At 38.0% G+C, this 24,020-nt stretch overlaps 2 protein-coding genes across 2 annotated transcripts in view; one reads left to right on the plus strand and one right to left on the minus strand.

The window, feature by feature from the left end:
• The window catches only part of WDR19 (WD repeat domain 19), a 42,229-nt gene extending 41,080 nt beyond the window's left edge, over positions 1 to 1,149 (plus strand). Inside the window, exon 35 of the mRNA XM_027686318.1 lies at positions 48 to 1,149. Coding sequence (XP_027542119.1) covers positions 48 to 162 — 115 coding nt within the window. The 3' untranslated portion in view covers positions 163 to 1,149. The remainder of the gene's footprint in view (positions 1 to 47) is intronic.
• A 373-nt stretch (positions 1,150 to 1,522) lies between these two features.
• RFC1 (replication factor C subunit 1) overlaps positions 1,523 to 24,020 on the minus strand; it is a 34,316-nt gene continuing 11,818 nt past the window's right edge. Inside the window, exons 5-25 of the mRNA XM_027686340.1 lie at positions 17,517 to 17,749; positions 16,745 to 16,819; positions 15,066 to 15,143; positions 14,636 to 14,723; positions 14,240 to 14,541; positions 13,934 to 14,041; positions 13,222 to 13,401; positions 12,800 to 12,904; positions 11,714 to 12,110; positions 10,680 to 10,789; positions 8,954 to 9,068; positions 8,411 to 8,499; positions 7,264 to 7,401; positions 6,718 to 6,813; positions 6,454 to 6,552; positions 5,829 to 5,983; positions 5,596 to 5,713; positions 4,536 to 4,681; positions 3,849 to 4,062; positions 2,618 to 2,809; positions 1,523 to 2,070 (exon numbers count right to left, since the gene is read on the minus strand). Coding sequence (XP_027542141.1) covers positions 1,969 to 2,070; positions 2,618 to 2,809; positions 3,849 to 4,062; positions 4,536 to 4,681; positions 5,596 to 5,713; positions 5,829 to 5,983; positions 6,454 to 6,552; positions 6,718 to 6,813; positions 7,264 to 7,401; positions 8,411 to 8,499; positions 8,954 to 9,068; positions 10,680 to 10,789; positions 11,714 to 12,110; positions 12,800 to 12,904; positions 13,222 to 13,401; positions 13,934 to 14,041; positions 14,240 to 14,541; positions 14,636 to 14,723; positions 15,066 to 15,143; positions 16,745 to 16,819; positions 17,517 to 17,749 — 3,140 coding nt within the window. The 3' untranslated portion in view covers positions 1,523 to 1,968. The remainder of the gene's footprint in view (positions 2,071 to 2,617; positions 2,810 to 3,848; positions 4,063 to 4,535; positions 4,682 to 5,595; positions 5,714 to 5,828; positions 5,984 to 6,453; positions 6,553 to 6,717; positions 6,814 to 7,263; positions 7,402 to 8,410; positions 8,500 to 8,953; positions 9,069 to 10,679; positions 10,790 to 11,713; positions 12,111 to 12,799; positions 12,905 to 13,221; positions 13,402 to 13,933; positions 14,042 to 14,239; positions 14,542 to 14,635; positions 14,724 to 15,065; positions 15,144 to 16,744; positions 16,820 to 17,516; positions 17,750 to 24,020) is intronic.

The raw sequence follows: 24,020 nt of genomic DNA on the forward strand, positions 1-24,020 counted from the left end.
AAATGTTGTAATTAGCATTTGACCAGTCACCCCTTCCTTTAAAACAGCATGTTACAGACTGAAAACGTGTGTCCCATGTGTTCTGAAAGGATTAACATTGTTGATCTTAAGAAAATAAATGATTGCACAGCATACCTCAAACCAGAAGAAGGGGACCAATAAATTCAGGTATGTGCTAGTCTATAGTTTTTACTGAACAGGGCTCATTCTAGAGGACACTGCGAGTTTCTCTCAGCAAGGAATTGTGTTCAAGAATCTTAACTTACAGCCCCAGATAACTGAGGCCCAGCTCTGTCTCCCATATTTGCCCTCAGGCATGTAAACACCAGTAGGCTTTGCTACTGCAACTGACCTGGTTGTTAATTTGGGCTTTAACTCCATTTACTTCTATGAGCACTTTAACATCTGCAAGATGTTCTGGTTTGGAGCACCAGCTCTGCTTTAGTAGCACAGAGAACAGTTTGAAGATCTCAACATTATCCAGCCTCCTACAGATCCTCCAACAAGGGTTTAAGTGCAGGGGGAGAGAGAGGGAGGTGTGAACTGGAAGGAGCAGATATAAAATGCAGGTTACATGGTCTGATCTTGTATATTTAACAGAATATATCCCAGGATAACAGCAACAAGTATTGGCTTGAAATACTCATATTTCAAAGAATGAGAGCACTGCTCTGTCTGTACCACACACTTAGATCCAAGACTTTGGTTTTCTTAAAGAAATGGTTAACTGAAAATGAGTTAACAAAGTTCCTTGTTAATTTTGACATTTAAAGGCAGATTTACTACTGCAACCACTTTACATAAAAACTCAGCCATAGGTCAGAGTAATCCACTTGTGCTAAGTTATATATACCACAATAAACTTCTTTTTGGGAGGTTTTAGGTGGTTTGGGTTTTTTCCTTGATCTGAGAAAAGTTTGTAGTCTGCCATCATGGTGTCTGTATCTCAAGATATGACTAACAACCTCTCTTTATTTTTAGAACTGCTTGTGTTGGCTGGCAAACAGCAAGGAAAGCTCTATCACAAGTTTTCCCCACAATGGTGTAATAACAACCATGCCACTTCTATTTTGTGATATCTGTAAATATTTAGCTTTTTATAAATTTTGTACTTTGTTTTATTGTAGTAATAAAACTGATTGATAATTCTTACCAAGCAGAATTTGCATTTTATCTACACCAAAGACAAGCCACGGGGCAATCTTTGTTATGTGAGCAGCAAAAAGAAAAACTAACTCCCTACTATTCTCTTTTTCAATATTACTTATGAATTGTTATGAGTACTTTCTATTAAACATTTCTTACTCTTTAAATATTCCTTTCTGGTTTTGATTAAAGATACAACTCATACAAGCATGGGCTCCTCAAGTTTTGGAACTAAATCCCTCACTAATTTCTGTGTCTCTAACTGAACAAAAGGGAAGTTTTAGGAAAAGAGGAACTCCACATCCTATAAGTGAAGGAAAGACAAAACCTTGGAAAAAGGGAGGGAGACAGAATACTCCATGAACTTAACCAAAGCTTTAAAAGAGTCCTGTGAAACATTTTATTGTAATTTTATATACTGCGTAATTTCTATAATGTACAAATAGGCAATTTATGTTTGGAGTTTTTTGCATCATATACTATTTACAAGACTTCACCACATAATGGCAGGGGATTTATTAAAAAAAAAAAAAAAGTAGTGAAGTCCTAGGAAGACTCAGCATAAATGCCAGGTAACTAAGCATCACATTTTCAGCATGTTCATGCACCTGGTGTTCGTTGCACAAGGATATTTATAGTTTGTAACAATTACCACCTTAAGAGTAAGTACAGCAGGGCATCATATGAGAGTACAGGAGCTACAGCACCTCTATAAGAGGAGCATTTTCAATGCCCTGGTTCTACTTTCCCAGCTGCAGCACTGGATCTGTTTCATGTTCCTGCCAGAAGTTAGATAAGCAAAGCTGTGTCCGAAGTAAGATTTTACTCCAAATGTCTTGTTTTCTCTTTTCTTTTCCCTTCTTTTTTTGTTGTTTCTTCGTTTTTCTCTCTTTTTGGCAGCCTGGAAGACTTCACCTTTTTTTGCTACAAACAGAATATACAAACAATTTAAAATGCAGCTGCAACCTGACAATACCATAAGTCAAAATGCAATCAATGCTAAAGAAAGTCTCCTCTTTCTGTCCCCTTTCAGGTGTGAGGTTTTTAAATGCCATGGAGAGCACAGACTCTGCCTTAAGGGCTGACCACAGTTTCCCATTTGGCGATAGATACAAAGGGTATTACTAGGATTGTCATCTCTGATAACCACACGCAAAGGCCTGGGGCTGCTCCTTGCCAATGGTACCATCCCCAACAACACCTAAAATATTACTAAGTTTTGGAATTGGATGCAGCAATCATGAGTTTACAGTGATGTCTCACTTTGGTCCAACATTCAAGCAGAAGACAATGGATGGAAATAACAGACTATTTCACACTACCACCAGTTAAAAATTTAGAAGTTGGGAGATGATATATCTACTAAATTTTTTTTCTTAATTTGTTTAGATGATGTTACAAGCCCCAGAAAAGTAACTAAAAACAAACAAAAAACCAGTGTGGTGGTTTAATACTGAGGAAACTAAATCACCTTAATCATTGCATCACTTTCAACAGTATCTTGCTCATCCTCATCAGACTGGGTCTCTTCCACATTCAAGTCTTCACTCAGTTCCAATGTCCCTGCAGATCCTGACTGCCTTTTAGATGCCTTGAAAGAACTAAGTGAATATGGAGTCAGATGTGCCTCTTTGTTGTAGGCACGTGTGAAAGCTGCTTTGACCTGTCAGGTTGGAAGGAAGGAAACTGAGCATCAGCTTAGGAACTGTAGATTGTTAGCTAACCAGCTCTTAGCTAGAGATTCCACATCACCTTTCCCTTGGAAAGACATGACCAAAGATACATAGAAAAGGACACTGTCTCAAAAGGACACAGAAAGCATCTAAGAGCATATATCAGACAGAGAATGCATCTTCAAATGCTTCTTGCTTAGGCCTACAGTGTAATTGCAGCACTGTTGTTCTGCTGCCACCTAATCCAAGTCGCACCAGAGCCACCTTCAGCAGCACTGAATGCCTGCGAGACTAGGCAGCATATTCAGACTGGGGGTAAACACCTCCTAGTAGTGTAGGGTTAGGTACTAGTACATTCTCTTTCCCTGAGCATCTGATCTGGGATGAAGGAGATCAGGGTTCAGATGTCATGCCTGCCTATTTGTAACAGGGACTTGAGCTTAAGCTCACCTTGTACCAGGTGAAGGTCCCAATCACTGCAGTGGACTAGCTGGACACTGGAGGAACAGCACACAAAGCACCCCAGGTATGGCAGTTCTGTTTAACTGCACTGTGAAAGATGGAACCTGCAAGGCAGCCTCTTAATCCAGTGCCCACAGCGTAACAGAGGCAGCTGTGTGTCCCTCCTCCTTTGTGTGATGGTAAGAAAGGCAGGGCTCTGCCTGAAGGCCGTGCAGCTCATGCAGCTCACAGCCAGGAACTTGCTGGTAGAAAGGTACCAGCTTTCCCTGTATTTCTGTGTTCCACTTTATACCCCAGACATAACTGACTCCCAGTAATCCTCTACACCAGGAACAAAAGGTGTAAGACTCCTGAATGAAGCACAGCCTGACTATTGTTTAGGACTTACCCTTAAACCTTTAGTAGTATGTTTGACAGTTGGTTTACAAAGACTACTATCAATCACAGTTAATAAGCAGCCGGACCAACTTCAGTCTTCCAGCAGCACATCCATACCACAGCTATTATTCTAGGATTTCTTGTTTAAAGATAAGGAAGAAAAGGAAAAAATTCACTGGTGAATTTTACCTTGGAATCCAGCTTTGAAAAAGAACTGGGTTTGCCTCCCCACGTGCTTATTTCCATGATATTTTCAATATCTTCTTTCATCAAGCAGTAAGAGTCCATAAACGCTATAGCTTGTTGTACACCATCTGCTCCTAAGTCTTTCAAGGGCTTGACAAGTGCATCCCGCAAATACGACAAATACTCCATATTTACTGTCCTCTTGCATGCCTGGGTTCTTTGTCAAATTGAAAGTAAAGTATTGAGTAAATAAATCTGTACAGCCACCACCACTGACTTCTAAAGACAAGCAACAAGTAGGTAAGGAGACCCTCAGCAAATGGACAATCAGCTGCCTTAAGAGCCAACCGCAAGTTGTACTGTGCCTGCAGTAAGGGTAACTGATGCAAGGGATTTGAACACAATCAGTCTGCAGAAACATATCCCTTACTGAGAAACAACTTCAGGGAGGAAAAAAAAAAAAAAGACAAAGTACTGCTGACTATATCAAAAGTGTTTTTAGTTTGACTGCTGTCCAGATTAAGCACTAAGGAAAGTGTCACCAGGAATATACAAGCATATTGAGAGCATATATGAATGTGCCACTTGTTTGTACCAAGCACAGCAAGGAATTAATGGTAGGTAATGAACTGCACGAGAACAAACTGTATCACTATAAACAGAATGCCAGTAGAAGAATGTCAGTACTACCTGAGACTCATGTGCATTGCCAGTTCTTGAATGATACGATCATGTTTGCCTGTGGATGAAAATTTCCCCAGCCAGCTGGGAAAGACAGGAAACTGGGACATGTAACCTCTCATCAGCTCCCCTGGGAGAACACTTGCATAAATAGCCTGAAAAAGTAACACACATGCCAAACTCAAATCACACTGAATTAATCTCACTGACACCATAACACACTACCCTACTGGTCTGCATGGAAAGACTAGTCAGTAAGTTCAACAGTGGAAACAGCTTGTTTTAAGAGAACCATCTCTTGGTTGCTTGTTTCTGTTCAATCCCTCTTGGGTTACAGCTTCATCTCTTGTTCCACCTTGTTTGTTACCATGTTCTAAAACACCTGTGAAATTATCTCGGGTTTGAAAACCATAAAAAAACCCCTGTTTGTTTCTCATGTTTCTCAGTTTAGAGTGTGGTCAAACAGCTGCATTCACACAAGCAAGTGCTGTGATGTCCAACAGACAGACAGAGTGAAGGAGACATTTCCAAAGAACACTGCAAATATATATATAAACTCAGCTACATCACTAAGCAACTCATCTCTCTGGACCAGCACAAAGCAGGGGGTGAATTGGACAACCTCCAGAGGTGCCTTCCAACTTTACCTACAATGCATTATGATGCATTTTCTGATGCCAGCCATAATCCTTTAAGCACAAGTCTTGTCAGTGTTTCAGTGGTCATTAAAAGAAATACAGTGACAAGGCTTCCGTCCTCTGTGCTTTAGGAGAAATCCTGCCCAGGTGAGAAGAAGCACAGGGTAACTGCACATCAGGAGTGATACACACACCAGGTGCTTCTATGCTTCATAACAGAGTCAAGCTTTTCAAAGTTTCAGAAGACTTCATTTCATGTTGCAGCATGGGCTCAACAATATGGACATAGGAAACTCTTCAAATCACCAGCGGAACAGCGAATACCACATGAAGTATGAACTATACAGGTCATAAAATTATACTGAAACGCCGATTTCCACAGATCAGTCTTTAACACTGGATGCCCCTTAAAGCACAGAAAATGTGCTCACCTGTGTTGGAAGAAGATTCCAGTTCTGCTTGCTACGAATCTGTTTGTCCACTATATCACCATCACATATACTATCAGCTGCTTTACTCAAGAGCACCAAGTGCTTTTTCAGATTTCCTCTGGAAAAAAATGAAGTTGACTGTATTACAAAGCAAAAATATCCAGGTAGATTTTAGTTTACTTTGACTCCCTGACACAAAAGCCTACATTAGTTTAGGGTATGGAGTAACTCACCCAGCAGCAGCTGGTTTCACATGTACATAGTTCTCCTGCACAAAAAGAGGTGCTAGGGAATAGTCATGGAAGAAAAGATCTGATTTGTCTATGAGAGACATACGAGAAGCTTCCTCTCCAGTAGCAAAAACCTTCCGGACAACATCAAAAGGGCCCTAAATAAATGATATTTCAAGAAGTCAGTGGGTAGCAAGTCAACACAAACAGTAAGCACAATATCAACAAAATTAGTATCCAGGAATATCTCGACTCATCAGTACAAGTTCCACGTTCAGTATTTCCTCCGCAGAACTTCACCAGTTTTAAGAATTGTGTTTCACTTTCAATATTAAGAGAATTATCTCCTAAACAGAGAACTCAGGATGAGAAATATAAGCTTCATAATTGCATCTTACGTAAGAGACCAGTACATCAAAATATCAGTCTTAGATTTACTACTCTTCAACTCTTTGTGGGAAATGTGATAGCTCCCTGAATCGAGGCTCTAGTTCAGTGCTTTAGTTCAGAAGATGCTGATAAAGACTAGTGATTATATCAGAATATGATATGATAGTAAAAGCCAGTATTTGACAGTATTTGACACCAATTTGATATCCTTATATCAAAGACAGTATTTGACACTTACCAATTTGATATCCTTTCTGGCTCTGCTGGCATCTGTCTTAGCCTCATCATAAGTCAATGATTTATCTTTTGCACACCACATATTAAGATTATGTAAAACCTAAAAAACAAAATTTACAATTTGGTAGCATAGTAGGATTTAAATGGAAGACTCAAGCAGAAGCAGCCTGATCTTTATACATAAAAATACTGTTCAAATACTACTTTGAAGTCAATGTACACAACGTGCTATCTGAACGGTCACTGATGATGAATTGGCACTGACCTGTCTGATGTCCTGATTTGCTGCCAGGATTATCTCTTGCATTGCAGGTGGGGGAATTTTTAAACCTTCTTTAAATGCAATAGACATCATGGCACCCTGTAATACACAATTGAGAAACTGTCACTACAGTGACAGTCACTACAGAAACTGTCACTACAGAATTCCTATGAATTCTTTCCCCTGCAGAACACATTGACACATCTACAAAAGAGTGCTACATATTTTTCTATTTTTTTAAAGCACGTGTAGTTCAAATTTTCTTCCATAAACATAAGCAATTGCTTGACATTGATGTAAAAAAGTGCATGATTTTTTTAAAAAACCCAGCTTGGATATATTTTTAAGAAAGACGTCTAAAATCTGAAAGACTTTGGGATACTTCATTCTTTAAGAAGAAAAACTCAGACAACCCATTTTGAAAAGCAGAGTTACTCACTAAGATGGTCAGTTAAGTGGTGTATCCAATTCTGTATAAAATTCTCCCACATGAGGGTGGAAGTTACTGACGGTAATTCAGTGCAGCCCTTACAGCCACAGCCTTCTTACCTTAATCTGTTCTAGACGAGGTCTCTGAAAACGAAGATCCAAGCAGTAGTGGACCAAGGAACGGATTTTAGGATGGTTGCGATCATTGCACATACAAATGATGGGTATCTTTGTGTGTCGAATCAAACCAATCAACTCCTGCAATTTAAACACACTACAATTACATCACATAACCTGGATAAGAAGAATGATTAAAATGTCATACCATACATCATTAGTCCCTGCCTTAAATCAGGATCCTTGACAGATGTAAGTCTCTAAAACTCCTCCTACTGTAATCACATTTCTAACACAGTGCAAACCTAGCCCCATCACCTACTTTTTTCCTCTTCTTGTTCTATTCAGCTGCAATAAATCTGCTGCCTACCCACTTCCACTGTCTACTTCCAGCAATCATGTTTGGACCATTCTTCAAGAAGCAATGAGGATCAGTAGCCCAGAGTAGAGCTGTCCACCTGCAGAACTAGATTCATTTCTCCAAAGGCTAGTTTGACCTGGTTTATGCCCAGAGGGAGCACACTGCACCCTGCCACAAACAATGAAGTAGTAAAAAGATCAGCTCTTCCCCATGCAAAAAGCTCAACCCTGAGGTTTTGGCATTATTAGGCTTGCCAGAACAAACTTTTACAGCTCTAATGAAGGTGAAGTTCAGTCATTTCATGTTCCTGCAATGGAAATGTCTGCATCTGAGCTAAAGATCTGTATACCCTTTACTGTCACAGTATTGCCTTTGACCATAGGAAATCTTCAGAAGCTAAAACCAGAGCTGCTAAGGAGAACAAAGGATTATGCTGCCTATGCCACAAATTCAGTGCTACTGCCCATGGAAAAGAGCAACTGTCTCAGCCAGAGCATAAACTTCACACTGCAGATAGATGTCACCGTAGAGAGACCTTAGGATAAATCCACCTGTTCTAAAGTGCACACACCCAAGTTTGTCACTCCAGGCTTCTTCTACACAAGTATCTTTTTTGCCCTCTATCAATGCATAATTCTTACACAAAGATAGACTTCTAAAATACATCAGATTAGAGAGTTTCTGTTTATGGGCCATGGGTTGAGGACAGTAGACTGGCTTGAATACTTTGTGCTATATATGGTGTGCACTCTTAGCAATGGCATTAGCCAGGAACTATAGCAGTTTCACCTGAATCCCTCCTCTGTCTTCATTGCCTGCCATACCATCCACTTCATCCATGATCAATACATGTTTCCCGCTAACTGATGAGGATGTGCCTGAAAATGAATATGGATAAGAAAATGAGATGGAAATAAGAGTCTTGCTCAGAGTTTTACCCAATGCTTTATAGATTAGGTAACCCCATCCAGCCAACTGAGGTGATGGTGAACCTTACGCTCTGCCACTTGATCACATGAATCTGTGTTCACACACCAAACTATAACATCATGTCATCTTCCTAGAAATGAGTCCCACAGAACACAGAAGCAACTGCAGAGTTCTTGAGTAGTTTGTGCAGATTAACAACTAATTCTACTAATAGCAGGATTTAATTCTAAATAGAACAGGAAATAAAACAGCTTACTTAATGAACCCATCCATTAGATCTGGATTCCTCCACGTGACAAGCAAGGTAAATTCCCAACACTGCTGTGTAATAAAAGAAGCTCTGTCCCTCCTGTAACCAGACCCCTAATACATCAAAAATCCTCCTTCAATCAACAGACATACCAGAACAGAAATCCTTGATGCTGGTGTTGTTAAGCGATTCAGCAACTACTTCCTTTAGACTGTTCTTACTGCGAGTGTCACTGGCATTCAGCTCCACATAGCTGTACCCCAGTTCCTAGTCCAAACACAGAAACCACACAAAAAGTGAGAACACAGAACGGTGAGAAAGCATACACGTATCAAAATCAGACACAGTATTTCAGAATTGCAGAAGAAAGCTCTTACAACACTGGTTCCATATACGGTTTGTGGCTTTGATTCCTTTCTCCTCTTATACTCCTTTTCTGTCACACTCCAGAAATATTTATAACTATGCACAGAACAGATAAGCCCAAAAGACTTTTTTTTTTTTTTGAGCCAAGTGGGAAAGGGTTGAAGTCAGGGGCACAGATTTAGTTCTGGAAGACTAACAGAACTGCCACCAGGGATAGAAACAGAGCTACAAGCCAAGGCTGGCTAGCTGGCTAAGTTCCATGGTAATTTCCAGTTGCATAACAAAGAGACATATCACATCCCTCTGAAAGCTGCAGGAAAGGGCAGCTTTTAACTCATTTAACTCATAGGAAACACATGGCTCCCCCAGTAGGCACTAACACTTCAAAACAGGGTGGCATGTCAGTCCCTGACAGAACCCAGTGCTACTATCAGCAAACTCCCCTGCCAGGAGCATGCCACACCACAGCAGGGAGCACACACAGCCTTGGTACTGTAGCCTTAACAACTCAGTTTTGTTGGTGATTCCTGTGGAGCACACTGAAATGCTCTGCAGAGACCCGAGGCAGCTGTGAGTAAGCTACGGAAGCACAATCTGAGAAAGAAATGACCCTAGGAGAGTACATCCAGCTTTTCTGAAGGTCTAGTTTTGGGTGTGGCAGCAACTTGTTGACACAAAACTCTAAGGAGAAGGAGTAGGTGGCAGGAGGGAACTGGGAGTTACTGCATACAACTCAAATATTCAAATAAGTAATCACTTCTTCCTAGCACAATGATGTGACAGATGACAATAGTTCTGAATCCTTCCAAGCTGATAATACCATATTCTACAAAAGTTCCTGTAAGTCAAATCTCTAATTGGTTACAACAATACTATTAGTAAGTCGGCTTTAATGGTATTTCTACAAGGTGGAGTTCTTGGCTGATTCTCTTCTAAATGTGGTATGAGCACAGTGTTCCAGTACCTTAGAACAAGCCAATTTCTAAATTCAGATTTAGAAATGGGCACATAGCACTGTCAACTCAAGTGGGACTTGATGATCCTGATGGGTCCCTTCCAACTCAGCATATTTTATGACTCTATGAACTTATCTCATCCTAAAGTCGTATTTCAATTTAGAGTCTGGGAGAAATCTCTCTTACATAGATAAAAACCGCAACCTTAGGCTTTCAAAAAGCTTGCCAGAATTTGATTCCCACTAAATTTAGCGCAAATATTCCCCAACTTGAAGAACTACTGCTGAATGCTTATAATTTTGGAAAACCATTTCCAATTGTTCAACACACTGTGTGATATGCTTCCCCTCAATGTAACAGAAGAAAAACACATTCTTGGCTCAGGCATCTAAACATCCACATATTTTTCACCTGTAACCCTGTTCTAAGCAGGTGGAGTTTGGCTGAGACCAGACCTTGGTTGTTAAGGGAATATCCACCTGCACACTGTATCTGTATCCAGATACAGAATTAATATATAACAAAAAGTGCTGGGAACAACTTAATATGAACTCACCTTACAAACCAAAGCAGCTGTAGTAGTTTTACCAACTCCAGGTGGACCAGAAAGTAATGCTGCTTTAAAACTAGTCCCATCATCTTTGCTTCCAGCTTTATTGGTCTTTGCTATAAAAAAAAGATTCCACATTTTATATAGGTATGTAATTACAAAACAAAATGCAAGCTTCTAAAGATATCAAATGTCACTGGAATTTTTCCTCGTTTAAGGCCCAATAAGAACATCAAAAGATGCATACGCATCTGCATTCTAACCACTTGGGGAAAAGCAGCTTAAACCAGCTTAAAGTATATGACTTGCAGTGATTTTAAACTGAAAAATAGCAAAAGAGCTATTAATGTAATACAACCATTTCAGCCATTTCCTCACAAGCATATCATATAAATAAACAAAACACCACCAAACCCACACACACCACCACAAACAAATTACACCAAACCCCAAACACACCACACATAAAACCCCCACTACGGCTGAAGTAAAACTTAAACACTATTTTAAACATAGGGAAAAAAAGCCTGTAGGATGACAAACTGTATCTACTTGACACATGGACCACTTGTCAGAGCCAGGACGTCAACAATTCATCTCATCCCCAGGTGCGACAGCAGCCCTTTAGACATGCTGCTACCCTGTATTTTCATGTGTACAGACAGGTTAGACTGGATAACCTCATTTCACTTCTTAAGAAAGAAATCAATACGCTCAACTCAATGCCATTTTTAGATACATCACTGCTGGGTTATTCTGGTTTCTTTTGTAAAAATGAAACTTAAGACTTGGAAAAAAAAACACCTTTGAGACACAGTTTTCTGTTCTTTTTTGGGCTGGGGGAGTAGGAGGGAGTTAGTAAGTAGACTATTTCACCAAAAAAACCTCAGGCTCAACTGCTGCTAAAAATCCATCTGACTACAGCATCATTCCCAATTTCCAGAGTCGCTCTGCTCCCGCAAAGGCCCTTATGGGTCCAGGGAACCAAGCAGTGGTATTAGCATGGACAAAGACAGAGAAAAGTTAACCGAGCCAGTCACCTTGTCCATCTTCCAAGGTATTCTTGTGCCAGTTTCTGAGCCATCGGAGCAGTTTATTGGCACAGCTTTGCTCACCCTGCTGTCCAATAAGTGCCTTAAGAGATGCAGGCTTGTATTTATCCACCCATAGCAATCTCTCTGTTCCATCTTCATTAACCTCAGAAACCAAATTCCCCTCAGGTTTTGGGGCTTTCTTCTCCTCTGCAGTCTGACGTTTAAAGTCCGTAAGCTTTCGAACAGCAGTGGTTTCTTTCTTGACAGATTTGACGGTATCTTCTTTTTCAGGAGTAGACTTATATTTTTTATTATCAGCTTCCCTTTTGAAGGGGCTAAAATTCCTTTTTCCAGCTTCAGCTTTCGGTGGTGTCCTTTTAGGTCTTGACTCCACTTTCTTTGTCTTTGGACCATAAAGGTAAAAAAATTAAAGAGAAATTTAAAAAAAAAATACACAAAAAACGAAAGAGCTTCTTTATTTACACATGTACAGGAGTGCTTTGAATGTAACAAAACTTATGTATTGATTAAAAAAACTTCAAGAGCAGATATAGAAATACTCCTCTCTGAAAAATAAAGCACTGTTAAACACAAAGTCACCTGGTTCTGTAGCACAACCCAAAAAAAAGAGGCAGGAAATGTGTTGGTCATTCCAAGAGCAGTCCCCTTACTCATGAAGCCTAAGGCATCATTATACAATGCTAAACTGATGATTGTCAGGTTGGAACAAATGGGCTGGACACCCATGAAGCTCTTGCAAAACAACACCTGGAGAAGTTGTTCAACCCAATCCAATATTCCAAGTTTAAAACTGAGACCATCTAGGGAAATGCAATTACCCCCTCTGCCAGATACCTAAAATACAGAATAATGTCTGAGTATGAATATGAAAGGTGGGAAAATAACCTACTGCTCCCAAGTAGAAGTCTTACACACAAACATAAAATTTTCACTTTCAATACTTTTAGCCTAGAAGATCAAACTGATTATAGTGGTGTTACTGTTACTGGAACAGAAGACCAAAACTCCTTTCAATTAAAAACAAACCAAAGCAAAAAAACAACCAACCCCCTAAGTTTATTATAAACAAACCTCTGTTTCAGCCGCCAGCTCATATTTGGACTTTTTGCCTGGCATAGTTCGAATAAGATCAAACAGGCCATCCTCATCAATAACTTTTGTACCTAAAGCTGATGCCTGAAGCAAAAGAAAGAATTAAATGTAAAGTCAAATTAGGAGTTGCATTATTCATTTCAAAGGGTTTTCCAGTAAAAACTATGTTTAGGAACACAACAACGACAATTTTATACTTGTATATACATATTTGTGTGTGTGTGCACGTATGCATATAAATACAAACAAAACAAACCCGTAGGATGTTCAGCAAATTTTTCCTTTTAAAGATCAATTCATCAGTAATACTGCTTCCTCTTGGCAGGGATACTGAAAATCAGCAGCAAAGACAGGAACAATTCAGTTTCACTCTGACTTTGCTCAGGCACAGCAGCACTCACCTTTTCACATTTCGACTGGCCACAGTCTCGCCCCATCACCAGGTAGTTTGTCTTTTTGCTGACATTGCCAGTTACTTTTCCTCCATAACGTTCAATCAAAGACTTGGCCTCATCTCTTTCAATACACTCCAGAACACCTGTAATTACGAATGTCAGGCCTTCCAAACAGTTTTCAGCTCCCTGAGAAGCAAAGCATTGCAGAAAATGCCATTACCTGATGCAATTCTACCAAATAGCTCTTCAACATTACCTTTTTTAACCCTCTACCATGTCAAGTTCCCTATGAAACTCTAAAACTAAGACTATCATACCTAGCTAAGTAATAGCTCTAAACGTTCAAAAGCCATTAACAGGAATAGCTACCAACAAAACTTCACACATTGTTTATCTGACCAATCATACTGTAGCACTCTGTACTTCAAGCACAGCATAGCAGTCAAATGAGTGACAGCAATCTTCAACTTTCAGACCAGTAACTATTTTTGATCATCATGACTTCCTACACAAAGTTATGAATATAATTTCTTAGTATACCTCCTTACATTTAGTCACTGCTTTGCATTACAATTTAGCTTTTTACAATCCATGCTTCCTATTGGAAAAAAAATACCAGTTTTTAACAGTTCAGTTGATACTTGTTAGACCACTTACATCTGTAAGTGTACGATGCACTCCACCTCTGCATACAGAATCCTGCTGTAGCCAAACTCACCTGAGGTATCTCTTTGGACCCCAGTGCTTTCGGACCCTCACGATTAAGGAAGCTTCGGTAGGCTTGGTAATTGCTTCGCTTCTTTTCAGAGTCCTCAGGACTTACAGACTGCGCCAGGAGAGAAAAAAACATTAACACAGATATATAAAATCAGCAAAATAAACTCAAGCATCACAGGTTAAGACATTTTTATGCATGAAAGGAGAAACAAGTTCTAACACTTGTTTTTAGTCTATTTACATGTAATACTGAAGCTTGCTCTGCAAACTCCACCAGGACAACTAAATTAATTTTGATAGCTCCTACCTCACTCTTCTTGGGAGAAATTTTTTCCTTCTTTGGTGTTGTCTTCTCTTCTTTCTCTGAAGCAGTTTTTTGTTTTAATACTAAATTTTGAGCACCTCTTTCCTTTTCAGCAATCTCTTCTTTTTGTTTCAGAGACACGAGCCTAGAGGCAGGTTTCAAAGGCAAGGTCTTATCTGCCGACGCTCTTGCTGTTTTACCATCAGATGATTGCGGGGATAAATTAAAGCCTTTAGACTGTTCAGATTTAGTTTGCGGCTTCGCAGGGTAATTCTTTGCTTCACCTGTTGAATCTGTTGCTTTCACTTGAAAGGAGGTAGAGGGAGAAGAGCTCATATATAAAATGTATCTCATTAATATTATAAATTGGTGCAATGTTTGTCATATTCTGTGTCCTACCTCTTTCCGACTGCTTATATCCTGCTGGCACATTAGGACTGCTATTGATACTCAATACTGTTTGCTCTCCTCCTGTATCTTTCCGAGCCTAAATAAACACACAATGCCAAAGTCAGAGATGTATGTCCCAAGCTACCATTGGGACACAGCAACACACTTCACTCAGTTGTAACTAGAACTTAAAATACCTTTCCAACAGAGGCATACAGCACACACATGTACTGTTCCTGTTGTTTGATTAGGCAGGATACTATTTACTGAGTGAGGAAAATCCAGGAGGCAAGTATAAAAAGTGAGTACGCTATTTTCACGAAAACACTTTCTTGCTGTTTTTATTTCATTTCTATGGAAGTCTTAAAACAAAGGTGTCTAAATAAGAACACTCCCAGCAATGCAATTTCTAAAAGCTAAAGTTTAAAAACAGTTCAACCTTTTTCTTCTGCGGTGTTTCATCCAATATGGCCAAAGTTCTAGCAAATTCTTCGTCTTCATGCAGCTGTCTCTCCAGCTGAAAGACAAAAAGATTTTTAGGTTCATGTCTAACAAGTTCCAATTCTACTATATTTTTAAAAAATGCTAAGTGAGCATATAGGTGGAAAAAGGGTGTCCTACCAGAGGCAAATACATTTCTGAAACTGGCACTGAAGAATTACTTGTTTACCACAAAAGGGAGACTAGTGAAGTCTAGCGAGAAAAATTGAGCTTGGATTTGTTGCACTAGAAACATTAACATGCCTGTATAAGCTGTTTTCAAAAAGGTTTTTCATTCTTTCACTTGTTGTGTACCCTTTCCTTTTAATAAACGACCAAAACTTGAAAGGCAGTATCTCAGAACAACCAGCCTGCACCAAGAGGTAACCTGCAGGCTTTAGAAAACTTACAAAAGCAGTCCCAAAAGACAAGTAGGAAAAATCCCTGTTAAAAATTATGATGTCTTCAGAACAAATATTTTATTCTTGTTTACTGAAACATATATAAAAAAAAATTCTGGCAGTTTTGGAGAATTTAACTACTACCCTTACCCCTGCTCTTGTTGTCAGTTCTGTTTACTTTAGGGAAGCAAATATACTTTAACTTTTTATTATTTCTATTCACACTGATTTTCTTTGACAGAAAAAACAGTAAGAACAAATAGTGCACATGGAATATGTGAAAGTTATTTATTAACTGTAAAAAAGCAAAGCCGGTTTGGTTTCCATTTTTATTTTACCTAACAAAATAAACATGACATCTACAGTGATAACTGATCATACAGTTACCTTTCCTATCCAGTATGGTGCTGTGGGCAAGAAAACCTTTTCTATTCCTGAAAAGTGTAACCACTGTTTTAACAAAAAAAACCAAACACAAAAACAAGCAAACAAACAAAAAATACTTCCAGAATTGCCCTGAAGTCCAAATGACATGCTCTATGATTCCATTAGATGGCTTTATAAAAACAATATGCCACAGGCATCATTTTTATGAGCCCCTGGCAATGAAATGCATCTACCTTCCCTGTGTATGAGATGAGAAAGGGAGAGAGCAGAATCTACTGAACCCAAACCAGGCTGAGGCAGAGATACACCTGATACAAAGTACATTGATGATACATGCAGACACTGTGTGTTACAGATAAAATGAGTTCAAATGAAAGACTACATCTTGTTTTTCCTGGGTCATTCATATTTTCTCAACTACAAGAAAATTTAGAAGTAAAACAAATTACGGATGGTAATGGCTTTTAATTTTTCACTCCAAGGAATGAAGAAACCAAAACACCATCAAAACATCACTAAGGAAGCAAAAAGTAAATTCTGTGTGAAAAGCAAGATTATTATAAGCACATCAACTGCACAGGTAGAGAAAGTCTGGATAGACAGAAAATAGATTAAGTGACATGTTCTATTTACGTAACTGAAATAGTACCCATAAAAATAACTGTGTGACTATGTTTGCACATATATGCAAAAGTTAAGTACACAGATAAATTTTATTACACTTATTTACAGCATATCTGGAAAGTCCATCATTATTTTCTTAGGGAAAAACAATTTTAAAGTAAAACAAACTGCTCTTGACATAGAGCAGTAAATTTAACACAGAGAAGTAAATTTATAGAGCTTTTACCTCTGAATCTTCTTCAAGCTGCAGTTGCCTAGCAATGGCCTCATCATCTAGTGTGCTGTCTCTGCTTTGTGAAGGCTATATTTAAGAAAAAAAAACGTTCAGTTCCCCCATTACTGTGTCAATTATAATAATTTAATGTGTACAGATTTATTCTGTAGTTTTCTAGAAAAGGACTAGGAATTAAACATGCAACATTTCATTTCTCGCTCTCTAACCTAAACTCTATTAAAAAAGGCTATTTTCAAGAGATTTTATTATTCAAAGCAAAACCATCTCTAATATAAATATCTTCTTTCCTCAAACAACACTGAACATCTCTGAAGCTATCACAGTTGGCCCACTTGAAAGACATCAGTGAATTTTTAATTTCCTCCATACTTTACTTGGCGCTTTGTTATTCCATGAGTGTATGTGCCATAAAGCTTAGGGAAAACAACTTCCTTTCTCTCTCCTTCCCTTCCACCCTCAAATATAACCTAATCTCAGAAAAGTACTTAATTTCAAGAAAAGTCACTTGAGAAGAAGCAACAGAGAAAATACTACTTTTGACTTTGTGCTATCTTGTGAAACATGAAAATGCTACTCTAAGCCTGCATTTGAGGCCTTGATATGCACACACATATCATCAGAACTGAACTTCCACTCCAGTGATCATTAAAAAGTAACATTAGGACAGGCAGTTAAGTGCTTCCTTGCAGGCGTTAGTTAAATAAGCCACTTTGATCTGCCCTTAGACACATGAGCAGCCTAAAGGAACATCATCAGTACTTACCTCTTTCCTTTTACTGGATACCAGTTTCTTTTCTGATCGTTGGACATTACTTGTCCCAAAGTAATCAAGTGCAGAGGTGGGAGTCTGTTTCACTGGAGGGAGTGGTTTGCTTTTAGCTTGTGGTTTTACATCTTCCTTTTTCACGGAATTTGTTCCTGGACAACCGACCGCTGATGTCCCATTCTCCTTCGGTTTCAGGGAAATTCTTTTATTGACGAAGTCATCTTCTTCATCTAAACATGAAGAGTATTCTATTACTTCTGGTACATCGTACTTAAGTTCTAATAATGGAACTGTCAAGAGAACTATTTTGGCAGATTACCACAACTCGCATTCTAAAAAAAATGCTACAGGTGTTTAGAAGTTATTTGAAAAAAAAAAAAAGGCTGAGTTGCATAACACATAGTATTTATGATCTTTAATAGCTAACTCAAGTCTGAATAGATTCAGTACTGAAATAAAGTTTCATGACATTACCTCTCGTTTAGAGAGGTTCACAAAGAATGCCTTCCCTTCTTAAATGGAGAAAACAATTAACAGAAGATCTAGGTCACTGAAGTTTGAACTCTCTCCTTAATTAATGCAACGTCAAATTGAACAGCACAACTCTTCCTTCACATTTTATGTGAAATACAAAGATACATTTATTGTATTACTTTATAGTATTCATCAACAAAGGAGCTAATATAGGCTTTGTAGACATGTATATTCTTAAGAATCTCTCAATCTTACACAATAAACCAGGGTAAAATATCAGAAGGTTTTATTTACCAAAAAAAAAAAGTTTCTTGGATAAGCTTAATAGTTATTTTTAAAGTAATGCTCATAGTCTATGAATGTTTTAGCAGAAACACTTCAACGCCATTTTTTATTTTTCCCCTTTTAGTCAGGGATTTTATGAGCTATTCTATAGTCTCTACATGTCTGCACTTTAACACACTCTCTTTCCTGTACAGTCAAAGCCATCTCAAAGAAATGCAGCCATTTCATATAACACAGAAATCAGACAAGAGGCCAGAAAGACAAAATAGATTTTTCAATTTAAAAGGAGGAGCAAAGGTGGCACACACAGTCTCATTAAGAATTAGCCCACAGAGCACTAAACAAAAACCTAAATATTTCCTTTTAGGACTCTTCTATAATAACCAGGACACAGTTTTCCCAGCAATAAAAAAAAGAAAGAGGGTTTGATGGCCATATATTCATTCTGCACCCAAACTCTTCACCCAGACAATCAATCAACCAAAAGAGATTAGCAAGGACTTCAGAGAGTTTTGTGTCACAAAGCCTTACTGACAGTTATACAAATGAAACCCTGTCACTGAAGCATACAAACCCCTACATATATCATTGCCACATGACTAGACTAATACTATGGCACAAAAGAGAAACATCACTGGACAAACTTCTTGATTAGTGATAAAAGCATGGTCTTTGTGAATTCTTCTACCAACTCAAAGTGTGCAAGTAAACTGCGAGAAAACCCCCAAAATCAACATTAGACAGCAATAAAGCAGCACGAAGACATGAGAGGAACAGAAACAGAGGCAGTCTCATTTGCATGCCCCTAACTGAAGTTTAGTTTTACTTTTCTCAAAATAGAGATGTTTTAGACAGTCCCCTCAGCATATCATAAACACAGATTGTTCTAAACACCTGTTTTATTACTGAACTTCAATTGACAGCATTATCACAAAAACATGTTCATTTCCCAGCCATCCCTAATTTAAATCCCCATATTTCTTTTTTTATAAAATTTGTTTTTTTACCACTTCCCTAAGTTTAGCTGATGTCATATGTCTGCCATCTATTATTTTTGTTGTATACTAGTCAGAGATGGAGGGAAACAATTATTTTTTGTTTCATCTGTTCTCAACAGATGGTAGTAACAAGAGTGTTTAAGGCATCAGCTGGAACTTCCTGCTACTGAATACTGACTAGGCCGAATATAACAAGTACAAAGGAGGATCCTGACTATTCCTGGGAGAGAAAGTTCAGAAAGAAAAATAAAAGAAAGATGCATCTTTGCATCTTTAAGGGAGGAAAATGATTCAGGAGTTAAATCAAGAATGCCTAAAGGTAAAAATTTATTTATGAGAAAGTGGCATCTTAGCCAATTCAATTCACAAAGCAATATATGGAAGAGAAAATTCAAGCCCAAGCCCTCAGCTGACAGCAGTGAGTTTTACCACAAAGCTAAAAGCTTCTATTCCCAAGAAAATTTATTTTCCCTATGCAGCAGTAAATCTCTTACTGTCATTTAGCTCAACTTAACAAAACTATAACATATCAGGAAGATTTGGACACTAGATGCTTTAGGCTCCTAATTTATAATAGTCTGAATTCTGAATAGGAGAATGTTTGTCTCAAACTTAATTTCAGAAATATTTTTGCTTCTTTCAAATTTTTCGGTTTAACAAAAAGCACATTTGTAGTAGTAAAATGTATCTGTCACTAGAAATCAGCAGTTAATGTAATTACATTTATTTGTCCTGAAAAGACAATACAAATCCTATTCTGCTCCCTTGCTCCCAGCTTTTCTTAAGCCAAAGACTGTTCTATGTTAGAAGAGAATCTTTCCTCAACATTACTGTTATCAGAAGATCTGTATGCAATATTGATTTTTTTTCATTATTCACTTGTAACCATTTAAACAACAACAAAACCCAACAGGATATTGCTTTCTCTCAAGTGCAAAGAAGCAGAGTAAATACAATTAGATTTTAATCAAAAAAGTATATGGACTCAAGCAATTTATGAAGCCAGTATACATATTATCAATAATTAGGGTTTTGCTTTAATTATGTCTTTCCTAGAAATGGCGGGATTAGGCGCATTCATTGACTGGAAGCAGTGGCTGAATAAGGACAAGAAACTCACAGCATTTATGAACTGTCAACTGTAAAGACAAGGGAGAATGAGCACATAGAAGTGGTCATCAGGAAACAAAACTGCCCTGATTCTACTAAGTGAGTTTCAAACGATGCTTTAGGAGACAGATTCTCAGGCTACAGTTCCATCTCAAGTTCACAAAATCTGTAAGTTCATCACAAATTCACCTGATCTCCAGGCACTCCCCCACTCCTCTTATTTCAAGTATTAAAGAACAACCAACTTTTTCAGTAAAACCTTAACACTTCCTTGAAACAAACTGCTCACACATGCCTACTGCCACAGAAGTGGACAGCAAAGTTGCACACTTCCAGTTTCCTTACAAGCCTGAAGGCAACTTCATTTACAACTTTCAAAATCCCAAGAGAGTCCTGGTATTGCTGTTGAGCTGTTCAGGTCAGTGTTTCTCAACACACAACCTGTAAAAGGAAAAGGAGGCATTCACATTCATAAAAGCAAGCCAATAATTTGTGGGAAAATAAAAGTGACAATTTAGATTTTAGCTTACAAAAACTGTAGATTAGTTGCATGCTTATACCAACTGCTAGGTGAACAGCTGAGACATTCTTACATAGAGGCATGGACTTCACAAAGTAAGAAACAGGAATCAATTTGATCACCAACTAGATGACTTTTCTGTTGTAAAATCTTTGTGTAGCAGAACAAGACATTCAGAGAACAGTATTTCCTGTTTACATCAATGCATTTTTTTGTGTGCTGTACAACGAAAAAGTATCCTGAACATACATTCGTTTTTTTTCAGGATTAACTCTGAATTACAGACACAAGTCAAGACAATATATTTTAGTTGAGGTTTCTGGAAATTAAGCAGATGTTACAGAGAAAGCTAATCATGCGATTAACAGAACACACAGGCAGTGACAACTAGGAGATTGCTCTAAATTATTCTGGACACTAACACAATACACAAAGCAAGGACCAATTACGCCAGACAATGTACAAGGACAAGCTTCCCTAGCAACAAACAACAACTGTTCAATCCTGGGGTTTTTAAGAGCTATTCCATGACGTTAAAGCACATCTGGCTTTCATTTTATATACCGTTCCAGTAGTAGCACAATTAGGTTAATAAGGCAATGCAGTAGCTCACCTGTACCTGTTTGTTATTCCTCTTTCCTATCCTCACCCTTTCTCAAAAGAGGTTCATCTGCTGATTACTGAGCAACCTGTGGTTGCTCTCTAACTGATCTCAATCAAAATTACTTAGGCTCTTTTAAACTTTGTTTAAATTCAGATCCTTTTAAAAGTCTTGGTTTCAAGAATGACCTCAGCCAATCTAAAAAGGGAGCAATCTGTTGCAGGTAGGGACGACAATAAGCAGCACAGGACAGATCCTTGGAGGGCCTTCAGAACAACGTATTTTATTAATCTTCACTCGTTATTTCTGTATTGTTGAGTTCCTCATCACTAGAGAATATAATTCCCAGGTTCCTATTCTGTTTAGGATACAAAATTTTTAAGGCAGAGACAGCCTCTTACTATGATGTCGTAAAATCAACTCCAAATATAGGCAGGGCATCTACAGGTTACAAATAATTTGTACTTATTATGATAAATGTATGTTGAATCAGCATTTGTAGACTACTACATAAGGATTTCTATGTGGAGGTAAAGGACTATATCCTATCCAAAAGTCATTAAATCTACATTACTTGAATAAAATGGCAATATTCTGGACATTCATCAGCTTCAAGGGCACCACATCTGCACAAGTATTTAAACAGTTCCTGCCCTAAAGAACTTGCAACCTACAGCAATAGGTATTGCTGTCCAAGCTAAAGCTGGGAGTGGGGAGAATAGTGTTTGTCTGTAGTTGTAGACTTGGGTTTAAATTACTTTACATATGCATTGGTCAGTACTCAAAGAGTCCCAGCACTGGGAAGGACTGAGTTTTGTACTTATCTTTTGCTCAAGTCTTTAAGAACATTATCTTTAAGATAACCATCACTTCTCAAAAAATCCACCAAGTCTATTCAAAGTCAATCCCCGTAACTCTTTCCAAAGAACAGATGCTATTTGTGACTAGCAAAAAGCATTTTTTCTCTCCTCCTTCTCCTTTAAAAAAAAACAGTAGTTGCAACCTACATTTAAAAATTAAGATTGCATCATTATTTCATTTTAGATTTTTCATGCTATTTCTCAAAAAGCTAATTGATTTTAGATGTACTACAAACATGCACTTTAAACCACACTTGTTAGCACTTGGCCTATATTGACAAGTCAAGGTTCTGTGCTGTTATAAAAATATAAAACTTATCTAAATCATTTCAGTTTTAGTCCCCTGAAATGAATTTACATTTGGATTTTTCAATTATCAAAGGTAACTTCAAAAAGTTGCCTCTGCCATATTTTTCACTTTGAGGGAAAAGATTTAAGGATAAAACACTAAAATGAAGTAACTGCCACGTCTAACTGTAATTATACACTTGAGTGGCAAACTGCATAGACTTTGATACCCTTTGTCAAGTATACACCAAATTAAAGTCTTAGTCAAGTCTGTATACTTAGTTTTGAGAGCGTTAAAATGAGAAGGCTGAATATATTTAAACCGCAGTAAGTAATCTCAATCTGAAAAGCCATCAATTATAGCAACTCCTTCCAAAGGAAATACTTGCACTTGCCATAGAAACCGCTGTGTGTGTTACCTCGGCAAGCAACCAGAAATTATCAGTCCATTAACTCGTTCCAGTTTATTATTGAGAGTTCCATTCACTTGAGCTGGTCACTTTTCTATAATAGCAGCTTTATCAATTCACATAAGCAGATCTGAATCCCCACCATGCAATGAAATTTCACGTTCTGATTTAGTTGCCTAAAGTTACCTGCATGACAGGAATATTCAGCAATGCCCAACGAATAATTACAAAACAGGAAAAAAAAGTAACTTAAAGCAATCCAGGCAAGTATAAATGTGCTCCTTTTTTTCCAGCTGCAGCTCAGGCAGCTTAACTTACTGAGCCACGAAGGACACAATGCTCCGTTCCAAACAAAATCAGTGTAGAAAAAAAAATCCAAACACAAAAATCCTCTTTTACATTTTAGACTAATCCAACAGAATAACTATGTCAAGACTAGTTACTCTAGCAGCTCAATAAGAACATCTCAAAGGGAGAAAAAAATATCTCCAGCAAAGAGAATAGGAACAGGCAGAAGAAAGCAGCAACAACTTGAACTACAGCTACAGCTTGAAGAGCTGCTACAGAGACTAAACTGAAATGAATTTATTTCATGTTCTGCCATGTTTGAGATATAGGCTGACAAGTCATTCTAAAGTAATCGCTCTGTCTTCTGATAAGTGAATCCTATTAACTTTTTTAGTCAAAATTACCACATTTATTTCTCAACATTGATGTTCTCCTAGTTTTGCAGAGGGAAAAAAAAGACCACTTAAAGAATAAGATTATATTTTACTTCAACCACATATTTATTCACCTACTCAGGTAAATATCATACATTTACTATACTTACATAACACTTCTCTCAGCACTTAAGACAACAGCACATTTACCATTATATGACCCTTTTGTTGTACTATTGGTATTCCTAAACTTAACCAAATTAATTTTAATGGGGCTCACTCCTAAAAACCTT

The sequence above is a fragment of the Neopelma chrysocephalum genome, unplaced genomic scaffold, assembly GCF_003984885.1.
Source record: "Neopelma chrysocephalum unplaced genomic scaffold, ASM398488v2 Primary Assembly neopelma1_71, whole genome shotgun sequence".
Lineage (NCBI taxonomy): Eukaryota > Metazoa > Chordata > Aves > Passeriformes > Pipridae > Neopelma > Neopelma chrysocephalum.